The sequence below is a fragment of the Hirundo rustica genome, chromosome 26 (assembly GCF_015227805.2).
Source record: "Hirundo rustica isolate bHirRus1 chromosome 26, bHirRus1.pri.v3, whole genome shotgun sequence".
Lineage (NCBI taxonomy): Eukaryota > Metazoa > Chordata > Aves > Passeriformes > Hirundinidae > Hirundo > Hirundo rustica.
The window spans coordinates 1614289-1639678 of record NC_053475.1 but is presented as its reverse complement, the minus strand read 5'-3'; the positions used below and the strand labels follow the sequence as shown (position 1 = coordinate 1639678).

Here is a 25390-nt window from a genome sequence, read left to right as displayed (position 1 = left end):
GCAAGTAGAGAATTGATCCCGAACTGCTTTCCAGCAGCGCTGGGGTGAGTAATTTGCTGTAGAAGAAATTTCACAGCATTGAAGCGCATCACCCTGGCTTCCTGCCGCCTCTGCCAGGTAAGTCAGCTCCACGTCATGGCTGACAATATCAGATGAGGGTGACAGGAATGAATGTCTGGTGATGGGATGAGATCATTCAGTCCTGCTGCTGGAGCAGTTCGGTCTGTATCTTGGTACGAATCCAATCTCTGCATGCTCTAGGTCACTCACCGCATCAGAGGAGCTTGTAGTTGGTGGTTGACTCACTTGTCTGAGCTTTCTGATGAACAAGAGGTGCATAGTTTGGTGGTAGTTGGCTGAAAACGTGCTGGGTTTTATCCAGAGTGGAACAGGCTATTTCCTACTTCCACCTTTTCTCTGAATGATGTGTTTCCTGCTTGGACAGGAATGCAATGCTTGTTTGTTTGCTGGCATCGTTTGCGTGCCAGCACAAAGAATAGTCAGATTTATGAGTTATGTTTGCAGCATCCTTCTGATACCCTGTCTGCCATCAGGAGCAGCAAGAGCTTCCAGAGGGTGCTGATGTTGGAGAAGGCAGCAGCTTATTTTGTTGATGGATATAAGTGGAGTACATTGAAGACGCTTAGGAAACTGTTCTGAAAATCAGGATTTTTCTATTGAGATAGAGCTGTAATCTTCATAGAGTCAGTGTTTGCTTGCACTCAGTTCAGAGAATTTATTATGGGCAGCTCCTTAAATGAAGATTTAGCGTGTTTCTTGTAAACTCACAAGAAGGTTCTCTTGGCGTAAAATAAAATTTTCATGTTCTTGATTGGTTTTTTTTCTTTCATCATGTTCCTGCCTTCCTCTCAGAGTCGGCAAAACATCTGGAAGTTCATGAGGATGGCAAGGAAGAAGGTGACATTTGAGAAGGGACTTAGTGTGAAATACTCCTTTTCAGGTGTCTGACTGCTGTCCTGGAGGTGGAGAGTGGTTGTCCCAAGAAGGTTTTGTGACATGTCTGCGTCTCACTCATTAAACTCTTTATTGGGTTGCTTTGTTGCTTTCTTTTTAAGGCCTCTGAGTGGTCTAAGGGCTGACATGTTTTTGACTGGGTTGGTTTTGCTGCTGGCATTGAGGCTGAGAACAGTGTGGAGGGATATCCTGCACAGGGCTGGAACTCAGGTGGCAGCTGTAGGAGAAGAATGAGAAGTTGTGGCTTCTGCATCTTCTGGTATTCCCGTTCCCATTGCTTGGAAAGTCAGCAAGAGGGACCAGGATCTGCTTGTTTAGTGCAGTAAAAAAGCAGCAGGGCTTCCCTTGGGTCTGCAGCTTTAGTGTAATGCAGTGATTACACCAAGTTGAAATCCTCCAGAAGCGTTGTCGGGGAGTTGTGAGAGTTGTTAATTTGCCATTCCTTCTATATTTTGTTTGGTTTTGTTTGGTTTTTTTTGTTTACTCTGTTTCAGTTTAAGATCCTAGTCCTGAAAATGTGTTAACACAGGCACAAGGCTCTGTGTGTGTGTGTATATAATTGTCTGCTGAAAATATTCTGTAAGGATACGGTGCAGGAGGTAGTCAGGTCGGCATTATTTTGGAAGCTGGGTCTTTTTTTATTGGTACTTCTCATACTGAGATCTCAAATACTTCAGCAAATAATTCAAATCTGTTGTTCAAAACCGTATCCCTATGTACTGTCATTAAATAAAAGTGTGAGGAGAGGTAGGAATCCTGATTAATGAGGAGTTTTAAGAGATGACAATAGCCTGTGGTCTTGGTGTATCACTGTTACCCACACTTAAATTTCAAGTGTCCAGTTTTGTAGCACATCAGATGAACGCACTGTTTTAGGTTTTTGCTAGAAGTAATACACAAAGTGCTATACATTTCTTTTCCTGTCAATTCTGATCGTTGTTTGTTCTGTTTTCTTACTTGTGTTCCAGTTTTCTACTGGGAATCCAATATATGAAACATTTTATAAGCAGGTATGTTCTTAAAAGAAAAAAAAGTAAAAATAAAGCGCAGTTTCTTCTTCCCCAAGATCTCCTCCTCTTTCTTTTCCCCATTGCAGTGCTAAAACTGTGTGAACTCTGAGTGGTCATGCAGTTTGTGTAACTCCTTTTGACCTAGAGGCGAGAGGCACTGCATTTCTTCAATCTGCTTTCACAACAGTCGTGTGTCAATTAAACGTTAATTTTTCTCCTTCAGGTAGATCCAACATACACAGGGAGAGTTGGGGCAAATGAAGCTGCTCTGTTTCTTAAAAAATCCGGCCTCTCTGATATCATCCTTGGAAAAGTAAGTTGAAGGCAGTAATTGTCTGTACACTTGTTCTAAGTGAAAGGAAAATTTTAAAAAGAAAATTTGTCTTTTGTGTAACATTTTTGTTGTTAACTCGACAGTTCGGTAACATTGTATGTCATTACTTGAAAGCTGAATGAAAACTTTAAGAAGACCTACAGTAGGAAGTGTTGAGCTCAGTTTTCTTTGAAATTCACGGTGGCTTTTTTTTTTCTTTTTCGTATCTCCACAGATATGGGATTTGGCTGACCCAGAGGGTAAAGGATACTTAGATAAACAGGTAAATTAAATGTTCATGTAGTCTTCTTTTATTACCTTTCCTAGATTAGCCTTGATTTCCTAGATCAAGCCCACTAGCAGTTATCTTTATCTTCTTCAGGGTTGAGTTCTTGTTTACAAGGTGAGGTTTTTTCCCCAGCACTGCTCATATCCAAGTGTATTACTCAGTGAGGCTGCAGAAGTTTGGTTCTAATTTTCTGTATCTCTTTTGTTTTGTAAAGAATCGGGGTGTGTACTGTGTAGATACACAATCATTGAGTCACAAATGAAAAGTGTGATTTGATTTCAGAAGACTTTAATGCATGAAAAAATCAGCATTTTTACAAAAAATGGCTTGCAATATCAAAATAGCAAGTATACTTGTAGATGCAAGTAAACTTTTCCAAAACATTGCTAATTTTTTAAGAGAAATTGTTGAATTTTAATTAGGAGAGAATTCTTTATAAAACTAACTTCCAGTTTTCTCCTCTTTGTTTCCTGTTACTGTAAATTTTTTCCTTGACTCACCCTTAAAAGCAAAGGTGTACCTGTCATTATGGGGCTGTACATCTGGGGTTCCTTCTTACCGAGTTGCACATGTACAGTGTTAGTACATGGGGTTATTTTTTGTGATTTAAGCTGGTTTTTAATAAACACAATTATTTGTAGGGTTTCTATGTTGCGTTGCGCCTTGTAGCGTGTGCGCAGAATGGCCACGATGTGAACCTGAGCAGTCTGAATTTGACTGTGCCACCTCCTAAATTTGTAAGTAATATCCACTTAAATGCAGGTATGTGTTATGTGAGAGCTCAGGCTTCGGCTGGAACGTTGGAATAATCTTCTGCTTCATAAATGTCGTGGTTCTGGGGCTTCAGGCTGCTCTCAAACTGTTCCTTAGGACATGGCAGCCAGGGCTGCTGAGGGACAAGAAACCAGCCCCTGCCAGGACTGCAAAACCAATGTGTGTTTAAGTGTGGTCAGCTTGGTCAGGAAGCTAAACTCTGAATTTATGAAAGAAAAAAAAATTATTTTGGGGCTGGGTCAACAGGAATGACTCGTAAAAGGCACTGCAGCAGCTCTGCCCTGCAGTAGCTACTGCAGAACCTCTTTGGTTTGTGTTGGTTCTGTGTTTGGACACTGAATGCATCTGCTTAATGTCCTTACCCAAGTACTGTAGTGCTATAAAATGAGTGTGACTTTTCTTTAGGTACATATGCAGCCTGTTTTCCTCAGTGTTGTTAAGCTTCGTGTCTATTAACTATCTCGAACTTAATGCAATTAGTAAGTATTAGAGGCAGAAGTGTGTGTATTTTATCTATTTATATATGTATAAATTAAAAAAAAAATTCTAATTTTTAGCGTGACACTAGCAGTCCTTTGCTGATCACACCACCCTCAACAGAGACCCACTGGGCTGTTAGGGTAAGTGTAAAAGTGAACACATTCCATCTGTTTTTTAGAAGTATTTTTCCTATGTGTAAGTTTCCCAGTGAGAGAATTTTGTATCAAATTTCCCCTCTCAGAAGTCCTCCCTTTCTGTACAAACCTGTGCACAATAAACTGCTACCAAAGTGTAGTTTAGATGGGCAATAAGTATAAAACAATAAACAACCCTTTGACAACCACTGGTGTGATGTTTTTAAGACAATGAGTTTAAATCTTCTGCTTGAATTTCTTCCAGAATTCTGCAGTTAGGCACTTTGTTTGTATAAAGGAACCCCACTGGGAACAGCGAATTATTTCACCACATCCAGTCAGAACTATGAATTTATAGCTCGAGTTCCTATGTTCTAATTAGTATTCAGTGATACAAGCGATATATATCATTTGGAAAAAATAACTTTTGATGCATATGTGGGGATATTTATGTGTAGGTAATTTTCAACTGCAAACGTTTCCAAAAGGTAGGAATTTAATAAAAAAGCCTTGTAGTTACAGGTACTTTAAAGTGGGAAGAATAAGTTTTAGTTCTATAGAGTTTATCAAAGGTGCTTTAAAGCAGAAGCACACCTTGTCTGCTGCATGGTAAAATCTCTCAGCTGTCATAACCTTAGATTTAGGAGCTTAATTTCAAAGTTTTCTCTGTGGGTTTACATTTAAATACAATACAGTGGCACTTAGAAGAAAGCTTTGAAATTTAGGATGAATACATTACTGACCAATCTTAATTTCTTGCAAGATCTCATTTTTCATTACTCACACCGACACACTTTTTTACTTATTCAGACTATTTCTTACCAACTAGGTGGAAGAAAAAGCAAAGTTTGATGGTATTTTTGAAAGCCTTTTGCCAGTAAATGGTTTACTTTCAGGAGACAAAGTAAAACCAGTACTGATGAATTCAAAGCTACCTCTTGATATCCTGGGAAGGGTAAGTAAGTTTAGATTTAGCTGGTCTCTATTTAACTTCTCATAGTCGCAACGTTAAAAACGTAATTTATCGACCGAGATCAGGTTTTGGCTGAGTGATGTCAGACATTTGGGGGGGCTCTGGCTAATTTTCAACCCAGCCACGCTGGTCAGGGGGGGCTGTTCCTGGACTGCAAGCAGTCCAAGGAATGGTAGAGAGCAGAGCAGAGCTGTTCTCTGCCCTCCTGGTCCTGCTTTCCTCGATGTCTGGGTATGAAGTGAGAGTCAAAGAAGGTTCCCTCTGAAGTGTTTATTGTTCCAGATGGTACAGGAGAGACAGTGGTGTCCTGTGCAGGTGATTGGCCCCAGGTTAACAGGACAGGGGACAGAGGGATGGGGAAGGGGAAAACCTGAGGTAAAAAGCAAAATAACCCAGACACTGGGGGGGGATAACAGGAATAAACCACAGCTTACCAAAAACCCACCACGACAGCTGAGATTTTGCATTGTGTGCATGCTGTAAAGCAGGAACTCTGAAATCTTCCCCTCAGAAATAAGAGTAGTAATTTCAACCCTAGAGTAGATTGGCTTTGTTATCTTTCTATTCATTGAATTGCTGGAAATTTGATTTTGGTTGTTTGAAAACAAGAAAAAGCTTTCCTGAACCATAGTAGCTGTTGTAACATTAGATTCTGCTGTTTTGTCATTTTTACAAATATGAGTTATTAGACATACAATTAAATCCATCCCTTGTTTGTACAGGAGAATACCTTAAAACATCCTCCTTTATTTGTAATTCAGATTATCAAGTTGTTTTCTCTTTCATGTGTATTTATGTATACTTCCAAGGTCTGAGTTTTGTGCATCCACTGTATATTTGCAAAGGAAGCAGACCTTGAAGTATTTTTCTGCCTTCACTAAAAACATGTTCTTTAATGCTTTGCATATTGATGTTTCTGAGAATGGGTACATTCTGTAAGAGCTCTATCTGTGTTACATACTTCTCTCTTCAGGAAGAAGTGCCTCTTGCTCTGTATTATCTACAAAATCTAAGTATGGTTTGTTTTAATTCTGTACTTGACTATTGTGAAGTCTTGAAAGGCTTTGGATTTTATCTTAGTGTTGTCACAGTAGAAATTCAGGAAGCTTTTGCCTCTTCCAGAAAAGTTTGTGGACAAGATAAGGCACTGAGGAAATGGACAAAGGACTAATCAAGGAGCTTAAATTTGTCAAGGGTCCAGTGATAAAGCAGAGTTCTCACAATTGAGCCTCAAGTCCTGGCTTTTTGTGCACTCCACTGTCTCCAGGTCATACTGATGATTAAACACTGCTGTGTTGGAGTTCACAGAATTTTGTATCTCTCTAGATCTTCTGCATATTTCATTGACTCTGCCTGATATAATAATGAACTAAAGCTGATAAATGCTTAAATTCTCTCTGTCAGGAAATTCAATGGGGCCAGAGGGAGCTGCACATAGTTTTTAGTAGAAAACCCCGATCATCTAGGAATGGAATGGGAATTAGAGATCTATTGGCCTTTTTATTGAACTTCCATATGAGGAATTTGAATGGTCTGCTAGCCCACACCCTCTGGGCAGTTTGGAAAGCCACCTCTGAATGCTTTTACTTAGCTTGATGGCTCTAATTGCATCATAGAAAGATGAAAAACCTGCCTGTGTTGCAGCCATAATTTGTTAGAGCCAGTGTTGATTCATGTGGCCATTCTGTTTCATCAGAGGTTGTTTAGATTGGGTAATATAACTGAGATGATCTTCACCAAAATCTATGAGGAATCTTTAGAGGGCGTGTTAATATGATGAATACATACAATGTAACTTGGTGTGCAAATCATTTTTTAATCTTAATTGCTGTAGGTCTGGGATCTCAGTGATATTGATAAAGATGGTCACCTGGACAAGGATGAATTTGCTGTGGTAGGTTGCTTTAAATTCTCAATTCACTGCCTAGTCAGCCTGTTAAAGCAAAATAGCTCGTTTCTTTCTCAAGAGCTTTGCAGCTTTCTGTGCTACAGTCGACTCTTCTAATCTAAATTGTTCACGTGGAGCTATTAAATGACATTCCTCAAATCCATCTACTGACTCTTGCCCGTGTCAAGATTAAACTTGTTGGAGTTACATTCAAAATTAATTGCTCTGGTTTACCTCTCTAGTCCTACTGTCTTTGCTTCACTAATATGTAAATGACTGACACAGGAAGATCTCGTTGCTTTTCCTAATAATTGTGAATGTTATCTGACTTTTTTGCCTTTGCAGGCAATGCATTTGGTTTATAGAGCTCTTGAGAAAGAGTCAGTTCCTTCACAATTGCCCCCCTCTCTCATACCACCTTCTAAAAGAAAGAAGACACCGGTCTTTCCTGGTGCAGTTCCTGTTCTCCCTGCAAGTCCTCCACCAAAAGACAGCCTCCGCTCCACGCCGTCCCACGGCAGTGACAACAGTCTGAACAGCGCAGAGAGCTTGTCTCCCAAGCACAGCATCAAACAAGCACAGGTACACGTCTTTCTTTCTTATTTCTGTAGTTTTGTGAGCTGTAGGATGGATAAATCTGCTTTTCGATTTCCGCCTCGTGTGAGCGCTTGCGTTCGGGTGATTTGGGTGGAGAGGGTGAAATGAGAACGGTGAGACTTGGAAGAGCATCAGGTGAATTTTAATCAGTGCCCACGAGGTGGCAAATCTTAGGGGGAATTAGAAAGTGAAACCACAGAAAGGTTTTGTTTGTGTATCTGCTTTAATACGAAAGAAATCATTAGTCTACTTCTAAATCTCCTGCTATTAGCATGAGGACTTTATATTCCTAGTTGGGTCTGGATTTCCAAAGAATTAATGCTTTCCAACTGATGAATAGCTGTTTGTCAGAGTTTCTATTCAGATAAAAAGTGTGAAGTTAAAACATGCAGTGAAAATACTTATTTCCAGGCAGACTGCAGTATGCAAGGTGTTCAGCACATCCAGCTCTGGATAATGTCATATATACTCAGTATGTTCATAAAGACTGGTTCTGTTCTTTTAAAATACCGAATTTTGTTTTGCAGCCAGCTGTGAATTGGGTGGTGCCAATGTCTGAAAAAGTGCGATACGACGAAATTTTCGTAAAAACCGACACAGACATGGATGGGTTTGTGAGTGGCCAAGAAGTAAAGGACATTTTTATGCATTCAGGTCTGTCTCAGAATCTCCTAGCACATATATGGTAAGAATTCCGTACTAGCTGGGTTTTTGTGACTTGCTGATCTGGGAACTCAGATTCAGAGTGTGATCCTAAAAACCACCAGAAACAAACAAAAAAATCCCAACTTTTTACTTGTCCACATGCTGCAGTATGTGGGCTGTATGGAAAATTAAGGGAGAAATAAATACTCCCTTTGCTTTTCTTGGAGTAGGGGCAATAGGTCAGTCTGTGAGTTGTGACTGTCTTTGGAAGTTCTAGTGCTCTAAATATTTTCTCAGACTAACACTATTCAGCTAAATATGTGTAACAAAATACTGCACTGTTCATGGAAATTTAACTAGGATAAGTAAGCTCTGATGAGGATGAACCAAAAAGAAATATATATATATATGTGTAAGAAACATAAATATGTGTGTGTGTGTATCTATCTATCTATATATCTCAGGCTTTTTGGTAAGCAGAAATAAGATTTTCTTGTTTGTTAGTGTGATCTGTTTTTCATTAGGGCTTTGGCAGACACGAGACAGATGGGAAAGCTCAGCAAAGACCAGTTTGCACTCGCCATGTATCTCATTCAGCAGAAGGTCAGCAAAGGGATCGATCCTCCACAAGTGTTGGCTGCAGATATGATCCCTCCCACAGACAGGCACACACCCATTCAGGTAAGTCAGCGATTTGTTGTAGACAACACTGAACTTAGGTGCTTTAAAAGTAATGAATTGTGCTTTGAGTGCTTTGAGCATGAATTTTCTACGGGGTCCTTTTAGTATTATGATAAAGAATTGCCAATATTTTTTCGTATCTCCTCTTACAAAATTCTTCTAACATTTGAAAATATGACTAATTTTTTTAACAACCAAGACAGTAAATAATGAAAAACGCAGTAAGACGTTCCATAAACCAAGGAGTACTAATGCTGGAAAAAATCTAGCATAAAAAAATAATCCTTTGTCATACAGAAGGTTGAGTCAGGGAACTTGTAACAGCAAAGATTAAAAGCTGGTTGAGAAACCTGTCCCTGGCTGTGATCAGCACCAAATTCCTCATGTGGAAACATAAAATTTTTAAATGGCTAAATGAGGAGTGATGACTTCCTAGTTTCTGGGATTCGTTCTTTGTAGCATGGCAGTCCACAGCCCTGTGTCCATCACTGCTAATAGCACTTCACTGAAGCATCTGATCCTTTGCTGGCCCTGCTTTGTTCCTTTCCTTGGCAGCATTTCAATGCATTTCTGAAACTGAATTGAAGAAATCCTCCTGTCATGTCACTACATTCACCTTTTATATAAATTCCATTGTGTTTTTCTTTACTTTAACTCGCTTTCCCCAGCCAAAAGCTTTGGAACTCTAAATATATTTTAATTATTGCTGTTGCTGTGATTCTCCTAAGGTTTTTCCTGTATCCTTTTCCTATAGACTCTGTCAGGTTACTTGACCTCTGTAGGAACTGAGATCTCAGCACTAACAGAAATGCGGCGTGTGAGTAACACTGTCCGAAAGAATGCACGTTTCTAATGCATGCTTTTTGTCACTTCAAAAAAGTTTTCATTTCTACGCCTTTGCCTGTGTCTGCTCTTGAGTTCTGTGCCACTTGGTCTTGGCGTGGTGATGATGTGCAGTACCCAGCCCTGGCTGCCAGTCTGGTGGTGTTCCTTCCCTTCAACACCTGGAGATGTTTTGATCTGGCAGGAATTTCCTAGGACAGGCAGCTCAGTGCTGTTGAAATTATTCCTGGACTAGTTCTCTGCAGCTGTGAGCAGTAAATACATCTTGCTCTGAGAGCTTTAAGTTTCCTGCAATTTTCAGTTGGTTGCATTTTTTTTTTTCCCCATGTAGTATGTGTTTAGATAAGATAAAATAAATTGTATGCTACTGTGAGCTTAATTAAGTGACTCTTATTCTAACCAGTGCAGCAGCTCATTTTAACTTATTTCCTAGTTGTGTTGGTGACACCTGGCTGTGATCCTGTCCAGCATTCAGTAGAGATCTGCCAGCAAATCTGTATCTGACCTGACAGTGTAAAAGCCATTTTTGATTTTTTACCTTGAAGATTTAGCCTGTGTTGTTCTTTGTGATTACTTAATGGCATGTTACCAAAAAAATGATCCCCCAAAAGCGAGGACTTAATTAAATTATTTGAACTGCATATTCACTGTTGTTTCTACAAAAATGTCACTATTACTCTGCTGGTCTTGGCTTGTTGGTTGGGTTCTTGTTTGTTTTTTAATATTTAATCAAGCCAAGCTTTCTGTGGTTATCACAGCAGTCTCACTAAAGTGAGTGAAGCAAGCAAACTCTGCATCCTTCTTTTTAAAATGCTATATAAAAATGGTAGGTCTCCTGGTTTGTCATACTAGCAGTGAGTTCAGTACTGCAGTTTTTGCTCAGTTGTGGTGGTTTTTTGTTGTTTACCAAAGAGCAATCCTTTTTATTATAACAACCAGTTTTGTACCTAATGCTGACATCCTTCCTTAACTTCTGATAGTGATTTTCTTATCTAGAGGGCAGGGGATGCCCTCTGTATCTTCCCTGATCTGCGCTGGAATGAATGTAGAAACAACCTACAGGAAATGGGCCGTGATTGCAGAAATTGCCATTAATTTGTGGCAGGACTCCAGAAGACTGGAATTACGATTTGATTTCATTAAGTCCCCTATAAACTTTACTATTGACTATAGCAGAACTGAGTTTTAGGTTTTGAATTTTAATTCTACCATAGAAATTTCCTTGTTGGCTTTGTGCCTCTCCTTTCATCGCTGTGTGTTCAGCTGTCATGTCTGTTAAACAGGCACATTAAAAATTCTCCTGTCTCAGGAGCAGAATTGTGTGGCATGCTCCTTGCTTGTTACAGAATAATTTGGTGTCTCTCATAGAATTTTGCAAATGCAAATAACGAGGATTTTGCATCCCACCTCTGTCCTCAGCTTTGTTAAAGGAAGAGTTTCTGTTACAACTCGACATTTTAATAGATTGTTTCATTCTTAACAGGATAGTGCAAGTTCTGTTGGATCAGGAGAATTTACAGGGGTGAAGGAACTGGATGATATTAGTCAAGAAATTGCACAGCTGCAGAGGTAATAGTTGTGGACTTAACGAAGTCTTGGTGTAGAATCACAAAATAAGTCTGTAGTAGTGATGTGTCAGTTACTTTTCTTTACTTTTAGTCATTTTGTTGCTGTAATTGGTGATGAATTTCCTAGTGATACCCTACAGATCTCTCAGGTGATTTCAGAAGATTGATGCTGGGTACAGATGGCATTTTTCAAAGAATAATTGATACATATGCACCTTTTCTCCTTTAAAGAATACATGAGAATATGGGCTAGCATTTTGTCTGTTGTTTCCAGAATAACATTTAGTTGATTTTTGCATGTGTGTTGTATTATTTAACTAACCACAAATAAACGTTCTTGTTTGTCTGACAGAGAAAAATATTCTCTGGAGCAGGACATTAGGGAAAAGGAAGAATCAATCAGACAGAAAACCAGTGAAGTTCAGGTAAAAACTCTGTTTATCGTCAGTAGTTTTCATGTTAATCTAAGTAATATATGGCAATTCAGGATTTTTTCTGTCGTTCTGTCATTCTTTCTGTCGTTCTTTCTTTCTTGGGATTTTCCTCTAACTGGCAGAAAAAAAATAATTATTTTACTGTTCTCCATCAGAAACGTTTTCATCTGATGCTGGCTAATGTAAGCACAGTATATGTGAACAGTTTGAAATGTCTTTTTTGTTAGTGTTCAGCTAACACTGCGATTTAGGAAATCATTGTTTGGAGAGTATTGGTTTTGATAATTAGGATAACTCAACACCTTGTGCTCTGTGTCACAGTCCCTTTTCCTTCTTGTGAGCAGTGATTTATTTCCTCATTTCTTACACACGTTCCTGCAGAAGCAAAACAGGCCGATGCAGAGTGTAGCCTATGTGATGTAGAAAATACTCTGAATTTTGTTAAGTTCTTTGTCTGTGGCTGATCTTTCCTTGAGACAACAGCTAAATGTGAGTTTACAAGCTATGGAATTTTCTTCAGGAACTGCAAAATGATTTAGATAGGGAAACAAGTAACTTGCAAGAGCTGGAGGCTCAAAAACAAGATGCCCAAGACCGCCTGGATGAGATGGACCAGCAGAAAGCCAAACTGAAAGACATGCTAAATGATGTAAGGCAGAAATGCCAGGAAGAAACACAGGTGGTAAGTATGTTCATTCTGGACCTGCTCAAGAGTAATATGCCTTCTGCTGAGGGAAATTCTATTTATTCAATGAATAAGCTTGCTTGCTTGCTTGCTTTTTGCCATAAACAGCAATTTCCACACAAATACAGAGGTCTGAGGAAGGATTTTGCTCTCCTTAATACCTTTCCTAATGGTTATAAATGAAAGGTTGAACCCAGTGATCTCCAGGGGTCCCTTTCTACAGGAATTGTTGTGCATTTATTGAACAGCAACATTTCATTTGTTCATTTGCTGGAACATTTGTAATAGGGCAGTTGAAAATCAGCAGTCCTAACCCATGAGACAGTCCCTGGTGGTGCTGGTTTCCATAACTCTGGATGTCATCAGGACTGAGTTTTCAGGTGGATGCAATTGCTAGTGGAAATAGGATGTTACCTTAAAGCAGAAATTTACTGTGGAAGGAAGTCACGTAAGAAAGCGTATAAGGAAGTTGATAAGCTTTTTTAACTCTGTAATTTTAACTCTTAATGGAGTTAAAAATCAACCTTAAACTGCTTCATAAATGTTTCAGTGGAATCAGGTTCTGAGGGTGAACATCTAAGAAGCAGCTTTTGGTTACCTTTATAAGTAGTGGGGTATTTCTCTGATTTAAAATAGTGTTTCTTGATTTTATTGAATGTGCTTTTATCAAGGATTTAGTATACCAGCAGAAGCAGCATGCATTTCTTCATATTAAGTTCTAAATATTTTCCTTAGTAGTTAGTTGTTTTACCACTTTCTATTACTTACTATATATTCACAATTCAATAAGTCTCATTTATTCCAAGTTTCACTCTGGTTTTTCTACTGTGTTGTTTCAGATTTCCTCACTAAAAATGCAGATTCAGTCTCAGGAATCAGATTTAAAATTACAGGAAGATGACCTTAATAGAGCAAAAGCAGAGCTGAATCGCCTCCAGCAAGAAGAGACTCAGCTAGAGCAGAGTATCCAGGCTGGAAAAGTGCAGCTTGAAACAATAATCAAATCTTTAAAATCAACCCAGGAAGAAATAAACCAGGTATCCGCTCTACTTTATACAGTTTTTTGCTTCTCGAAATGCTGAGTTGAACAATTCTTTTTCAGAGGAGGAAAAAATCCTGGTTCATGCAATAAACCTTTTTAATTGGCGTTTAGCATGTTAATTCCTGGTTTGAGTCAGGAAGCATTTGATTCTGGTGGGGATAAAATGCAACTGTCAGGCACCAGTGTTCAAGGAGACTATAAAAGTGACAGTGTTGTTGAGTGTGTAACATGCTAAAGCATTTTTCCTTCTCAGGCACGAAGTAAACTCTCTCAGCTGCAAGAGAACCATCAGGAAGTGAATAAGAGCATTGAAGAATACAATGAAGCTCTTAATGGGATTCATGGTGGGAGTCTGACAAATTTAGCAGACATGAGTGAAGGCCTTGGGCAGACAGAAAGAAGCAATTATGGAGCTATGGTAAAATAAAAATACTGTTGTTTCGTATATTTTACACTGATTAAGCTTCTGACTTGCACCTAATCTGAAGTATTGTTCAGCTGATTTTGGCACATGGTCTTGTGGATTTGTGACCTGTCACATGTTCAGTCTCAGGACAGAGCTGGGGCTTTATTTCCAGCTCAGGTGTTTTGTTTTTTCTTGCATGTTGTCCATTTTACCAAGGTGAAATCTTCTCTTGCTGCAAATTTCCCTTTGTCGTGTATTTCCTTCTTATTTCCAAAAGAAGCTCTACAAATTTCTGCTTTACAGTGAGCTATATTTATTACATATCTCATGTTCCCTTTCCAAGAGGATAGTTCTCTTTTGCTTAAATAGTTCCAGCATCATCTTTTTGATTTATTATGTTTTTATTTAATCAGCATATTTTCCCAAATTATAAAAGCTTTCAAGTTCTTAAACATTTTTCATTGATGTTGATTTGGGTATTAAACAATCCTCTAAATCACAAGAACTTTCTCTTGTTTTTTTTAAGCCTATTTCTTGTCTTAAATAAGACAAGATAGAAGTTGCATACTTGCTTGATTCTGCTTGCACAGCTATGTGGCTCTTCCTCATTATGGAAACACTTTTACCCTTGTAAGCACAGTATTTGCTATGGCTTTAGTATGAAATTGAATATATAATGTATTAATAAATATTTACCAGGCATCGCTGCCTTTATGCATTACTTTACGCTCTCTCTGTAAAAACAAACTGCTCAAAAGAAGAACAAAAAGTAGATAAAAAAGAGCAGCGCATTGAGAAACACGTGCTTAAAGGTCTTAAAACACTTCAGTGCTTCATTTCTCTGCTTGCATGGCTTGCATAAATTTATTTAATTTCCAGTGAAAACTTCCAGATGTTTCACTTACTTGCAAAACCTAGGAGCCACTTACTGGCAGAAAACACCAGTCTGTGTTCATAGCAATTTTTTTTTAAAACCATTGTGCCACTTTCCTCTTTCTCAATTCTTCCTTCCTCTTCTTCCTCTCCCCACCTCCCTCCCCCTGTTCTGAGAAGTATGAATTAGGATGTTTTCATTTGCATCTTGTCTCTTTCTGGTGTTGGATGCAGTGTAAGTGGGTAGTTGTTTCTGGATATTCCTGTGTTGGGATGGAATGGCTCTCATCGTCCCTGTGGCTTCATCAGAGACCTCCAAACCAGCCCCAAGCCAGGGATATCATGCAAATGAATGTTATGGAGAGGTTTCATAACTTCAGATTGCTGCTTGTTCATGCAGGGTATTTTCTGTGACTTGACAAACGTGGATTTGGCCTCTGCTGAGAAACCTCTTGTCATGAAAATGTTGGGGTGACTCTTCCTGCATGAAGTGCCTTATCGTGGGAAATCAGTATTTGGAGCTTTTAAGCTCAAAGATGAGTTAACAAGAAGCAATCTAGTATCTGACTACTCAGTTTTAATTTGTTTTATTTGTAGTCCACAGATTATGTATCCTTTCCTTTTAAATAAGCGTCTTAACCTGGAGCTTGGTTTGCTTTTGTTATTTAAGTGTTTGAGAGTTGAATATGTTAATATGGGCAACAGTTTAACATTTAATTGCTGTATGGACTGTTATCTTTTGGTGCTCTGTGTAGCCTTGGGGTACACATTTTCCTCTGCTGTGTAATTACTTCTACTTAGAAGTCACATATTCAGAAAGTTCTTCAGGAAGTAATTTTAAAGGCTGTTAAACAGGAACCAAGATAGCATTCAATTTCTGCTAAATGGGCAACTGGGCATTTTTATCATGGCAAGCTGCTGTGATGTCTCTCATCTTAATTTCTAGGATGATCCATTTAAGAATAAAGCCTTGATGTTTACCAATAACACACAAGAATTACATACAGACCCATTCCAGTCAGAAGATCCTTTCAAATCTGATCCATTTAAGGGAGCAGACCCCTTCAAAGGCAGTAAGTGACAAGTGCTTATCTGAGACCTTGAAGACTAATTGTTGAGTAAATTATATTTTAACAAACTTTTATCACCTTTTCTCCTCTGCATAGGTGACCCATTCCAGCATGATCCTTTTGCAGAACAAGCACCTGCTCCAGCAGGTAATAGCTCTTTTTATTGACAGGACAGGTGTGATATAAACAATTGGCAGCCAAACACAAAGGAAGCATAAAGGTTTCCCTGGCTTCTGAGTTCTGGTTTGCATGTGGGAATGTAAAAACTCGACAGGGTGTGCATTCAGAATCAGTACGTTTAATGAGAAGTGTGTAACTCTTTAATAAGTCTGAAAGCTTCATATGAACGTGTACTTGTTCAAACTTAGTAAACACCCTCTGTAGAAAGGTCTCTGGAAGTCTTATCAGATTTACCAAAACACTGTGTGTTTGTGTAAGAAAAATTATATCAGTGAGTGTGAGATCAAACGTAGAATGTTCTTTATATTATTCTGGTTACTTTTTCCTGCTCCTTCTAGATCCCTTTGGAGGAGATCCATTTAAGGAAAGTGACCCGTTTCGTAGTTCTGCCCCTGAGGATTTCTTCAAGAAACAGGTGAAGAGTGACCCATTTACCTCAGATCCATTCACAAAAACCCCCACTTTACCCTCAAAGGTCAGTAATTTTTAATTCTACACTTAATAGATTTCTTTACTATGGCACAGGCTTATTGTCTGAAAGCTAAAAGGAGTGAAATAATACTAAATACTTTTTTCCTGACTGATGAAATATTATTAATTGTAGTCTTAAAATGTTAGTATGGATTGTTAAGGCAATCAGCAGTGTTCTCTCTGGTTCCATGACAATAAAGTACACATTCACTGTGGAAGTACTGTTAAGGTGGATATTTTTTCTCTTTGTTGGGAATTTTAAGCCACAGCACCCCACTCATTCCCACCATTCCCTCCGTCCCATAGCTTTGTGCAGTCCCATAGTGAATGAGAGGGAGGAGCTGCTCTGGCTAAAGGATTCCTGAGCAGCCAGCACGGTGGAGAAACTCCACAAAAACACTTGTTAGAGCCATAGCTGCAGCTCTGAGTCCTCATGCACATCACAGAACACTCTTGTTAGAGCCATAGCTGCAGCTCTGAGCTGTCCTGATGCACATCACAGAACACTCTTGTTAGAGCCATAGCTGCAGTTCTGAGTCCTCCTGTACATCACAGAACACTCTTGTTAGAGCCATAGCTGCAGCTCTGGGTCCTCATGCACATCACAGAACACTCTTGTTAGAGCCATAGCTGCAGCTCTGGGTCCTCATGCACATCACAGAACACTCTTGTTAGAGCCATAGCTGCAGTTCTGAGTCCTCATGCACATCACAGAACACTCTTGTTAGAGCCATAGCTGCAGTTCTGAGCTGGCCTCATGCACATCACAGAACACTCTTGTTAGAGCCATAGCTGCAGCTCTGAGTCCTCATGTACATCACAGAACACTCTTGTTAGAGCCATAGCTGCAGCTCTGAGTCCTCATGCACATCACAGAACACTCTTGTTAGAGCCATAGCTGCAGCTCTGAGTCCTCATGCACATCAGAGAACACTCTTGTTAGAGCCATAGCTGCAGTTCTGAGCTGGCCTCATGTACATCACAGAACACTCTTGTTAGAGCCATAGCTGCAGTTCTGAGCTGTCCTCATGCACATCACAGAACACTCTTGTTAGAGCCATAGCTGCAGCTCTGAGCTGGCCTCATGTACATGTGTGTGCTTGTTTGGGGTGGGGGGAGTATAAATTTTTTTGGTTTTGTTTTTATTAGTGTTTTCCTCACTCTTACTCAATTCATTGAGTGTTGCTACCCAGGTCCAGCTTCAGTCAGTGGGAAGTTAGTTCATCTTGCAGTATAGGATTGCACTTAAATAAAAGCCAACTGTCAAACTGAAGAGCAGCTGTAAAAACCATGTGTTTAAAAAGAAGCAGAATACAGACTCTCTGAATTAATATAAATGCATGACATGAATATTCTGTCTCTATTGCTTAAAGACTGAACCCCTCTGGGTGTATTTTCATATTTTTCCTGGTAATTAATGTTGCGTGTATTTCAGTGGGCTGCTCTTCTCACTTGTAGGTACCTGGTGTTGTGTCCATGGCTATCTGTAGCCAAATGCATGTACATTTCGTATAATCAGTTGATTTATTCTGCTCTGCTGAATAGAGTAGTTTGAAATTGGGAACTATTTGTCTTAAAGCAGGAGATTTTGATAGGCATGAAGAGGTAAGTGCACAGTCCAGCAGAAGAATAATTATGTATATCTGTTCTTATTTAGCCTGACCCTTTTGAAAGCACTGATCCTTTTACGTCTTCCAGTATCTCTTCAAAAGGTCCAGGTAAGAAGTAAACATTTTCACATGAAGGTGTATTAGGAGGTATCTTTTTTATGAAAGAAGAATCAAATATAAGAGTTGAGAATAAAGAGTCTTGTGAACTGTTGGCAAAAAGCGCCATGGTCTTGTTACAGTTTGTGAAGACTGTCTTTGTGGCACTGTATGTGTCACTTTTTTCTTGTGTTTTCCCTCCAAACAACTGGTAGAAAACCTATTGTTTTGTGGAATTCTCTTTTAAAATCTCATGGCAGGTCAAAATGCAGGTGTGTTTGAATGACCTCACTAGTTTTGTGCTTCACTGGCGCCACCAAGCATTCCTTGTAATTCTTAAGTATTATTCAAAATAACTTTTTTTTTTTTTTCCTGAATATCTGTTCCAGATCCATTTGGAACACTGGATCCATTTGGAAGTGGTGCTTTCAGTGGTGGTGAGGGATTTGCAGACTTCAGTCAGATGTCAAAGGTAAAGGTTAAAAGGAAAGCAACTGTCCTTTTAAAAATGTATATGCAGACACTTTTTAAGAGAGTATGGTGTGATTGTAACTCTTCAGCTGACAATCTGGCTTTGTTCATTTTTTTTCCAATCAGCCTCACCAGTTACACAGCAAAGAATTTTCCAATCATGTCAGATATGCAAAGTCTTACTAAGGCTGGTAGGTTCAGTAGGGATAAATAAACGTTTCACAAATATTTTCAAATAACAGATCAGGAAAAGAAATTAACTTGTAGTTCTAATTTGTAAGAAGAGTTAGTTGTTGTGGCTATTAATATATTTCAGTGTCCAGCCTTCATCTAAGTCCTGGAATTTGTGTCTAGTAAGTACCCTGACTTGTTCCTAAACTAATGATAAAATCATTAGGGTTGGATAAGGCCTCTAAGGTTGAGTCCAGCTATTAATTAAACACTGCACTACTAAATGTATGTAAATTAACCTTACTCTGCTCTTAACAGTCAGTCAGTCTCTCCCATGTTTTAAATGTACAGTTTCTGTTCATTTTAAATAGCAGATGAAGAAAAAGCTTCAGGACACACACATGAAAAAAATGGATCATGTTCTGCTGTTGCTTTCCTGGGGTGGAGTTTGGAATTTACAGTTAACATCAGTGCCCAGCTCCTTACATGAGTTCTACAGTAACACTTGAACGCAGTAGAGTCAATGTTAAAAATAAAATAGATTGTCATTTTACTTTGACTAATTACGTATCTTGCTTTGTTTGGTTTTTTCCTCCCCTTTTACAATTTTGGGGAGGGTTTTAACTTTCCACTAGATGGCACCAGCCTTTCCCGATAGACGTGGCTGGCTTGAGGTGGAAATTTTAGCAAAGGTTTGACTACGATCTGGCTACACAAAATTCCTCTTTCTTCATTTCACAGTGATAAATTTCCCTGCGTGGCATAACACTTGTGCTCTTCTTAATCAATAGGCAAGTTCTTTAGAAAAGCTGTGTGAATATAGGAATATTTAAACACATGCTTTTGGATATTCCCTGAGATTTTGTTAAAAAGTCCAATAGCTGTGTGTAATTCAGAAGAGCTTGGAATAAAATTACGCCTTCTGCAGTGTTTTTCCAGGTTCTGTTTATCAGAGTGAAGGTCAGGCTGTGGTATGACTCTTCATTCAAGTAGAGTTTTACTTCCTTTTATTTTCTCTTTTTTTTTTTTTTTTTTTTTTTGATTTTCTGCTAGGACTAAAAGTTCTAGAAGTACTTAAGTGATTGAGAGCATGAGGTGTTTTGAATGTTCGTGGAATCTTAGCAGCTCTGTCACTGGGCATTAGCCTCCAGCACCACTGACAATTCTGTTCATCTGCTCTCAGGTGTTCAAGTTAATGCTTTTCCTTGATTTAACCTGCAGCTTCACGAAAACACAGGTATTCTACAGCGTGCTTACATGCCTTTTGTTTTCTTTTTCCTCATGTAGTCAGTAGCTTCAGACCCCTTTGCCTCCTCTTTTGGAGGGGCAGGATTTGCAGATGACCCTTTCAAAAGCAAATCAGACACACCAGCGTTGCCACCGAAGAAAAACGTCCCTCCACGACCCAAGCCACCCAGTGGTAAGGAGGTTTTCTTCTTTTAAAAGCTGCTGCTTCCCATTTGCAGTGTGTTGCTGGGTGTAAGAACAAGTTGAACAGTCTGCTGTCTGTTTTATATTTCAACCATGGAGGAAGATATGAAGTTATCAGTAAATTGACAAATTTATCAGTAAACCAGGCTGAAACTCCTCAAACTGAAAAACGTGATGAGAGAGTGCTATGGCAGATCTGTAAGACCACATGTGACAGGGGAAAGCCCCCTGCATTTTCTAAGCAGGCAATACATAAGATCAGTAAATGGCATCTTTATTTTAAAGAGGTTTGTTTTTATATGGTGATCTAAATTTAGGATTTAGTTCTATGTTTGACAGAGAATATGGTGAATGCAAACAACTTTAAATGGTCTTAGAAAACCCTCTAGATAATTCTCAGAAGAAACAGAGGCAATGGGGTGTCCCAAAAGCCAAAATACTGGCTCTAGCTCCTTAGTACCTAGTGGCAGACACCTCAGGAAATAAAGATGCAGCCACAGTCAGACTGCCTTGCCACTCAGCTACAGACAAGAACTGGCTGCACAGTTACAGACCTGTCCTGATCTATCTGTTCCAAGTGGGATCATTCTTGCATTTGTACATTGCTGCATGAATTAAACAGAAAACACTTTCTGAATATGTATCACTTTGCTCCTGCTTCAAGTCCATTGTTTATGGAAATCTGGGAGATAGATAAATCTCATGATTTGAAAATAAGATCTCTCTTAGTGGAGCTTTAATTTCTGTTCTCCCTGGAGTTGTTTTCAAGATATTCAGCTACCAGTGAAGCTGTTTAAAGAACTGAAGCCATGTAGTTTCAAGTCTCTTTTTAACAACAGTGCTAGAGTTCAGTTGATATTAAAAAGGAACTTTCAGTTGGCTCAAGAAAACCAACAAAAGCCGGATTCTGCTTATGGATAGGCACAGAATTTTGCAGTAAACACATTGATCATCATGTAGTATCTTTATATAGCCACAGACAGTATTAGAAAGCGTAGTACAAAGAGAACAGGTCCATGATTAATGTCTCCTGCAGTGTGTGGATTCTCTGCCTTTCTGCTGGTGCATTTTGGAGCAGAGCATGCAGCCTGTTTGTGACAGGTATTGTTGATCTGGCTGGTTTTATAAACCAGTTATTCTAGGACAAACTCCTTGGATGATGTGACAAGTGCTTACTTATTACCAAGGTATCCTTAATGTCATTACCTATCCCATAAATTGCTCCAAGAGATGAAAGATGCCATTTCACACAGTAGACCTACAGCAGCATTAGTTTGTTCCCGTTGTTGTGATTTTATTGCTCAAGAGATGATGGTGCAGCCTAAAACCCCGAAAGCAGCAAATGAGAGATTTTTTTGTAGGTGAGTATTGCTGCAGACTTGTCAGGAAATGCTCTAGGATTGTGGAAAAGCTCCTGAAGCAGTTTGTTCCATGCTTACTAAAGAGCTTTCAGTAATTAAAAAAAAAAAACAAAACACCACATAATATGTCATGTTGACAAATATCAGTCACTAGGACAGACATGAATAAGAGGAGAAATAGAAAAGCTGAAGGGAATCTTATCTGACACCGTGGATGATGTTATTTTTCTTTATTTGGTTTTCAAGGAAAGAATGCAAGTGGCCATCTTTCAAAAAAAAAGTCTACATACAATATTTTAATGTTAACAGGGCTATATAGAGTTGGATGATCCAAATAAATACTAAATATACCCATGTAATCTTTTACATGTGGTTTATTTCTATTACTTGTTAGGCACATGGTTACTCTTAGCAAATGTAATAGTGGCAGCAAAGGTGAGCACTGACTCGCCTACATGAGGGATTTGGGATTTCTGTGTCCTTATTCTCTCTTTTGTACATATTGAGGAATACAGTGAATATCCAGCTTTATTAATATGTTTTTAATTTAGGCATGTGCACTCACCCTTTAATCAGTTGGTTAAAAATGGTTTAAGTGTGTCGTTTGCCCCCTTCTAGGGAGATACAATATTTGCGAGGTTCCGCTGCTCTGCCAAAAGCAAATGTTGTTATGATAAAATAGACTAAGGAGGAAACAACAGGTTTTTTTTAAAGCAAATGAGCCTTGTGTGCTTATGCACTTCTACTCCTCCCTTCCTTCCACAGCTAAGGCAATCTTCAGTGGTTACTTAAAGCATGAGAAATTATATAGTAATACAGCGCGATGGTAGCAAGAGATAAAGGCATAAAATGTGTGTTAGAATGGGCTCAGCAAACAAACAATAGACAAGAAACTTCCGTTGTTTCTTGCCTTTCTTATTGGTCTGTTTAATTAAAAAACAAGTAAGTGATAAAGATCTTGCTGAAGGATGAATAAATGCTAATTATTACCAGACAAACCTGCAATTTGCCTTTCTGTTCCATGCTCGTACTCTTTTTAGTAAAACTGTTCTTTCTGTTGGGGGTTGCGGGGGGGAAGGTTTCATATTGAAAAACACTTTTGTGGTTTGGTTGCATTTCGGTAGACAGGTGCAAAAAGCTCTAAAAGAAAGCTGTACTTGTCCTCAAACCTCCGCAGTCAAGTAGAAAATAGAAATACTTTTGCAGAGCATTGGAAACTGTCTGATTTCCCAGGCAGTTGAGAGTGGAAACTAAACAGGATCCCCCAGGGATTGCTCCTGATTATCCCTGATTTGATGCTTTTCTGTATGTGAAGCTTTTGCGTGCAGACATTGTCTGATAATCCATTTAGGGATTGCACAAGGTCCGGACCAAAGTGTGCCACAGCTCTCACCTTGCCCATGGGTCTCTGTTTTGTCCAGATGAATGAGGAGTTCAGCATCAACTCTCATTCCTTCATGAAAACAAAGGCAGTGCAAATCCTTGGAGCTGAGCACAGGATCAGGGAAACACCTAAAATCATGGCATGCCCTGAGTTGGGAGGGACTGATAAGGATCATGGAGTCAATCTGCACGAGACAGCCCAGCAGTGCTGAAAGCTTTGTCCAAACTCATCTTGAGCTGTGGCACCCCAACAGTGCTGAAAGCTTTGTCCAAACTCATCTTGAGCTGTGACACCCCAGCAGTGCTGAAAGCTTTGTCCAAACTCATCTTGAGCTGTGGCACCCCAACAGTGCTGAAAGCTTTGTCCAAACTCATCTTGAGCTGTGACACCCCAGCAGTGCTGAAAGCTTTGTCCAAACTCATCTTGAGCTGTGACACCCCAGCAGTGCTGAAAGCTTTGTCCAAACTCATCTTGAGCTGTGACAGCTTTAGGCTGTGACCTCTGCCTTGGTCAGTGCCCAGCACCCTCGGGGGGAAGAACCTTTCCCTGAGCTCCATCCCAAGGCCTGGCCCAGCTCCAGCCCTCGCTGGGCTCCTGTCCCTGTCCCAGAGCAGAGCTCAGCCCCTGCCCCTCCGCCTCCCCTCGGGAGGAGCTGCAGCCCCCGAGGAGGCTCCCCTGAGTCTCCTCTCCTCCAGCTGAACGAGCCAAGTGCCCTCAGCCCCTCCTCAGACCCTTCTCAAGACCCTTCCCCATCCCTGTGTCTGTCCTTTGGACGCTCTTCCAACAGCTTTAGATCCTCCTGATCTTGTGGTGCCCAAAGTGCCCCCAGCATTCAGGGTGTGGCCACCCCAGTGCAGAGCAGGAGAATCCCTCCCTTGCCCAGCTGGTGATGCTGGGCCTGGTGCCCTCCAGGACATGGTGACACTTTGGGCTGCCGGGGCTCACTGGTGACTCAAATCCAACCAAGGACCCCCAGGACATGGCTGGTCCACGGCCTCTCATTCCCCAGTCTGTCCATGCACCCGGGGCTGCCCTGGCACAGGGGCAGCATCTGGCACTTGGCACGTTAAGTTGGGGATTGCCCAGCCCTTTCCTTTGTGGAGATGTCTCTGCAGCACATCTCTGCCTTCAAGGGAGTCAGCAGCTCCTCCCAACTGCGTGTCATCACCAAACTTAGTCTGCCTCCCAGTCCCACATCCAAGTCCTTCCTGAGGAAGTTGTGGAGCGCTGGTCCTGAAACGGAGCCTTTTGGACATGGCCTCTGTTTATCATATAGGGATGGTCAGAGCAAAAGGCCTTCAGATACGCTTGGGAAGAGCTCTAAAAGGAGTGTGTGGTTCATGGGAGCTGCTCTCACATCCAGGCTCTGGAGAGTCTTCACAAAGCAGGGTTGTCAGCAGCAGGACTGCAGTGGGTCATCAGGTCTGGTCCTACACGTCCTGACCGGTTTGCTGGCTGCTCGTAAAGTGGAAATGCGTTGGTTGTTTTGGTTGGTTTGTTTGTTTTTAGTTGATGATCGGGTTTTTTCACAGCTGGAACACTGAGGAGCAGCTGTGATATGAGTGTATTAGCAGATAGTTGAGTTCACAGCTCTGTCTGGTTGGCACTGTCAGGGTTAGGCAAACCCTTATTGTGTTGTGTGGATTAGGCGCCCTTCAGATCCATATCTTTCCCTTCTCGAGTATTAAGATTAAGAGAGAGTATGACAATCATGAGATTATTTAATTAGAGTTGTATCTTGGGTATAATCTCAGCCTTATGCTTGTTTTGTTCAACATAAATAATTTTCCTTCTTTCTTTTACTCTATTGTTGGCCAGTCTGTCAAGATCTTTCAGATGTTTCAAAGTCCTAATCTGAGCTCATGTTTGTTTTTGTGGTAAAATACTCTCTTGAATATTTTTTCAGTACAACTATTTAGAGGTTAAGTGCAGAATCTTTAAAGAAAGAGAATTGGAGGAAGGTTAATAACTCAGTGAAGCCCAGTAGAGAATAGCAAGCAGAGGATGTTCCAGAAGCAGCAAACCTAGATACTGGTGTACCTCGAAGCTGCAACTTACTCTTTCACAAAAAGATTTGCAAAATCACTATCTCTGTCCCATACATGGTTTAAGATTCTCTTTAGGTTGAGGAAGATCAGCCAAGAAAAAGTTCTTTAGCTCTTCAGACAAGACTGCTCTAATGAAAATCCCCAAGGAAAGCGTGTGCATGTTCTTTTTCTTCAGGAAGATAACCATCTCCATGAAGTTCCTAATGGACATTAGGTTTCATAGGGCTCCCCCAGGACTTGGCTGGAGTAATTTGATGTTCACCAGGTGCTACTGGAGAACTTGCAGGATTCTGTAAGGAGAGGAGTGGAAGAAGAAATGCCAATGCTTTGTGTAACGAGCTGTGATAAACAGAAAGCAAATAATAGTAAAGTATCTCAACATTCTTAAATAAGATGCCCTGTGACAAGGATCCACATTCCACTGCACATCATTTTCTGGCAGAGAACTGCCTGTGGTGTTCAGCACTACCAGACTTCTGGTTGCTTT

General features: G+C 40.0%; 1 protein-coding gene across 9 annotated transcripts in view; it reads left to right on the top strand.

Moving 5' to 3' along the window:
* Window positions 1-25390, top strand: part of EPS15L1 (epidermal growth factor receptor pathway substrate 15 like 1) — a 51226-nt gene that overhangs the window by 5868 nt on the left and 19968 nt on the right. For 5 of the 9 annotated variants that reach the window (XM_040086653.2, XM_040086652.2, XM_040086651.2 and 2 more), the window contains 22 exons: window positions 1944-1985; window positions 2209-2298; window positions 2534-2581; window positions 3229-3324; window positions 3919-3981; window positions 4805-4930; window positions 6783-6842; window positions 7182-7418; window positions 7961-8118; window positions 8603-8759; window positions 9514-9576; window positions 11086-11171; window positions 11523-11595; window positions 12125-12286; window positions 13129-13326; window positions 13585-13749; window positions 15557-15683; window positions 15777-15827; window positions 16199-16335; window positions 17989-18049; window positions 18427-18509; window positions 19967-20099. In XM_040086653.2, the coding sequence (XP_039942587.1) occupies window positions 1944-1985; window positions 2209-2298; window positions 2534-2581; window positions 3229-3324; window positions 3919-3981; window positions 4805-4930; window positions 6783-6842; window positions 7182-7418; window positions 7961-8118; window positions 8603-8759; window positions 9514-9576; window positions 11086-11171; window positions 11523-11595; window positions 12125-12286; window positions 13129-13326; window positions 13585-13749; window positions 15557-15683; window positions 15777-15827; window positions 16199-16335; window positions 17989-18049; window positions 18427-18509; window positions 19967-20099 (2416 nt within the window). The remainder of the gene's footprint in view (window positions 1-1943; window positions 1986-2208; window positions 2299-2533; window positions 2582-3228; window positions 3325-3918; window positions 3982-4804; window positions 4931-6782; window positions 6843-7181; window positions 7419-7960; window positions 8119-8602; window positions 8760-9513; window positions 9577-11085; window positions 11172-11522; window positions 11596-12124; window positions 12287-13128; window positions 13327-13584; window positions 13750-15556; window positions 15684-15776; window positions 15828-16198; window positions 16336-17988; window positions 18050-18426; window positions 18510-19966; window positions 20100-25390) is intronic. The other 4 variants (XM_040086659.2, XM_040086655.2, XM_040086654.2 and 1 more) reach the window with 3 other exon arrangements.